The sequence below is a fragment of the Anomaloglossus baeobatrachus genome, chromosome 5 (genome assembly GCF_048569485.1).
Source record: "Anomaloglossus baeobatrachus isolate aAnoBae1 chromosome 5, aAnoBae1.hap1, whole genome shotgun sequence".
Classification (NCBI taxonomy): Eukaryota; Metazoa; Chordata; class Amphibia; order Anura; family Aromobatidae; genus Anomaloglossus; species Anomaloglossus baeobatrachus.
The window spans coordinates 496,141,488-496,145,165 of NC_134357.1; the positions used below are offsets into that span (position 1 = coordinate 496,141,488).

Here is a 3,678-nt window from a genome sequence, read left to right on the forward strand (position 1 = left end):
ATAGAGGGATAGATAGATAGATAGATAGATAGATAGAGGGATAGATAGATAGATAGATAGATAGAGAGATAGATAGATAGATAGATAGATAGAGAGATAGATAGATAGATAGATAGATAGATAGATAGAGGGATAGATAATGAATGGAGGGATAAATAGATAGATAGATAGAGGGATAGATAGATAGAGGGATAGATAGATAGAGAGATAGATAGATAGATAGATAGATAGATAGATAGATAGATAGATAGAGGGATAGATAATGAATGGAGGGATAAATAGATAGATAGAGGGATAGAGATATAGATGGATACATACATAGAGAGATAGATAGATAGATAATGAATGGAGGGATAAATAGATAGAGGGATGGATAGATGGATGGATAGATAGATAGAATGGAGGGATAGATAAATAGATAGATAGATAGATAGATAGATAGATAGATAGAGGGATAGATAGATAGATAGATAGATAGAGGGATAGATAGATAGATAGATAGATAGATAGATAGATAGATAGATAGATAGATAATGAATGGAGGGATAGATAGATAGAGGGATAGATAGAGGGATAGATAGATAGAGGGATAGATAGATAGATAGATAGCTATAAAAGATAAATAGATATGAAAAAGAAGGTAAAAAAATAGATGCTCATAAATGAGATAGATATTAGATACATACGTAACAAATGGATACTCATACATATGGGCTAGATACAGCAGGATTACACACATGTAGCAATGATGATCTATGTATGATGGGATGCAACCTATAGGGCTGCAGGATGATGGGTCCTCCCAGTCAGCAGTGCAGGGGTTAAGTGTAAGGGAGGCTGCCCAGGCACCATCACCAGTGGATGGATGGATGAATGAATGGATGGATGGAGAGATGGCTGGGTGGAGGGATGGGTGGGTGGCTGACTGTGCACGGATGGCTGGGTGGAGGGATGGATAGATGGTGGGTGGGTGTCACATCCATAAGGTCAGCCTGTAAGGTGACTGCACAGAATATGGGGTCTTACCTGCCCACTGTCTGGTTGGCCAGCTGCCTCATCCGGTTGAATTGCTTCTTCATCCTCGCAGTATATAGATATATAGATAAATATTAGGAATATATAGACAGAGATTTTCTTGCAGTTTTCCGTATATTGGATGCAGAAAAATAAATAAATAAATAGACCCTCCCCCCAGTGTCAGCAGCACATTACATGTCCCCTGTTATAGGGGGGCTGCAGCACACAGCATCCTCCAGTGCACAGGGGGTGCCAGGGGGCACAGGCCATCCATGGGTTGGTGCTGTGGGTGTCCAGGATAGAGGGGTGCAGCCTTGTAGCCCCCTCCTCGTCTGCTATGACATTTATTGCATGCTCCAGTCTCTGCCAGGTCCTCCCCCTCCCTGCGCTCATCAGCTCTGCTCACATTCTCAGCAGCAGCTATGGCACTGCAGCCTGGACGGCAGGAGGGAGAGCGCATGCGCGGGGGATGCTGCAGCAAGGCAGGCCGGGAAATGTAGTCCTTCGTGTGATCAGTGCAAGGTGGCACTTTACTTGCAAATGATTGTGAGGAAGGAGAAGCAGAGGACGTGTGTACATTTATCCTACACAGCTCTGCCTATAGCAAGAACAGATATGAATACAAAGAAGTGCTGCTGTGCTTATATTTGTATCTCATATCATTCATCTATAATTAATAATAATTTTATTCATTTATATAGCGCTATTAATTCCACAGCGCTTTACATACATTGACAACACTGTCCCCATTGGGGCTTTCAATCTAGAGTCCCTATCTGTATGTCTTTTGAGTATGTCTGTCCCTATCTGTATGTCTATCTACATATCTGGTGTTGTTCAAACGTTTTAGGCAGGTGAGGAAAAAAATGCTCTACAGGAAGAAATAAAAAGAAAATTGAATCAACAAAAGAGAAATCTAACTCCCCCCAATATTTGGTGACTGCCCTTGACCTTCATCAGTTCTTCTCGGTCACTTACACGCAGTTTTGGAGGAGCTCGGCCGGACTTTGTTCCAAACATCTTGGAGGCCTGACCCCCGATCTCCTGTGTATGAGGCTGTGCGGATCCTTCTGTCTCCTGATCCCAGACAGACTGGATGATGTGAGATCAGGGCTCCGGGACCGGGTCATCACCTCCAGGACTCCGCGCTCTTCTTAATGACATCTGCCGGATGTTTGGGGTCGTTGTTTGGATACAGAATAAATTTGGAGCCAATCATACGCCCTGATGGGTGTCTCTGCCTGGATTTCTCAGCATTGGGCAAATCCCCAACGTCATGTGTGGAAATACATCCCCAATCTTACCGGACCCTCCACGATGCTCCACTGGTTCATGCAGACCCTCATTATTGTGCCGCTCTCAAGCCCTGTGGGAAACAATCTGCTCCTGTGGAGGATGAAACCCACTAACTGCTACACTGCACCAAAAGCTCAGCTGTGAGGGACATCAGGAGACTCTCCCATCTCTTCCTGGACTTTAGCTCCATGGAGGAGGAAGAGAAAATACACATACTGCTGGTAGAAGACGAGAGCGCAGTATGTGAGTCAGAGAGAACAGTGAACGTGATAAGCCACGGACGTATATACTTCACCTTCATCAGTTCAATCCATCTATCTATCCCTCTATCTATCTATCTATCTATCCCTCTATCTATCTATCTATCTATCTATCCCTCTATCTATCTATCTATCTCTCTATCTATCTATCCCTCTATCTATCTATCTATCTATCTATCTATCTATCCCTCTATCTATCTATCTATCCCTCTATCTATCTATCTATCCCTCTATCTATCTCTCTATCCCTCTATCTATCTATCTATCTATCCCTCTATCTATCCCTCTATCTATCTATCCCTCTATCAAATCAAATCAAATCAAATAAGCTTTATTGGCAGGACCAAATACAAATTAGTTTTGCCAAAGCAAGTGTACATTAGGGACTGGGGCTGTGGGGATGGTGGGTGGGGACTGTAGGAAGGATGAATGGGGCACATCCAGGGTGGGGACTTTGGGGGCACTTCTAGGGTGGGGGGTATGGAAGTCCATGGCTTATGATGGGGCATGTCCAGGGTGGGGACTGTGGGGGCACTTCTAGGATGGGGGCTATGGAAGTCCATGGCTTATGATGGGGCATATCCAGGGTGGGGACTGTACTAACGGTGGTTGGGGCATATCCAGGGTGGGGATTGGGGGGGCCACATCTGGGATGGGGGGCTATGGAAGTCCATGGCTTATCATAGTTCTCTTTCTCGAAGTCTATGACATTCGCTCACAAACTGCGCTGCTATCTCCACTGCGCTCTCTTCTTCCCCCAGTAGGATATATACTTTCTCTTCCTCCTTCATGGAGCTGAAATCCGGGAAGAGATGGGAGAGTCTCCTGAAGTGAGTGTCCCTCACTGCTGAGTACTTGGTGCAGTGCAGCAGGAAGTGGCTTTCATCCTCCAGGGCCTCCAGGTCACAGTGTTGGCACAGTCTGTCCTCCCTGGGCTTGTAGCTCTGCTTGTGTCGGCCGGATTCGATGGCTAGACTGTGGGCACTGAGTCTATATCAGCTCAGGGTCCTGCGGTCTCTGGGATCCGGGAGTTTTTCCAGATATGGCGCCAGTCTGTAGTCTCTCTGTAGTCTCTGATACGTGGTCAGTTTCTGTGAGGTGTTGA

General features: G+C 45.4%; 1 protein-coding gene across 6 annotated transcripts in view; it reads right to left on the minus strand.

Annotated features, from left to right (window-relative positions):
* The window catches only part of ARHGAP44 (Rho GTPase activating protein 44), a 156,661-nt gene extending 155,214 nt beyond the window's left edge, over positions 1–1,447 (minus strand). For 4 of the 6 annotated variants that reach the window (XM_075350767.1, XM_075350771.1, XM_075350766.1 and 1 more), the window contains exon 1: positions 1,027–1,447. In XM_075350767.1, the coding sequence (XP_075206882.1) occupies positions 1,027–1,079 (53 nt within the window). In that variant the 5' untranslated portion in view covers positions 1,080–1,447. The remainder of the gene's footprint in view (positions 1–1,026) is intronic. The other 2 variants (XM_075350769.1, XM_075350768.1) reach the window with 1 other exon arrangement.
* Between the last annotated feature and the right edge of the window lie 2,231 nt (positions 1,448–3,678).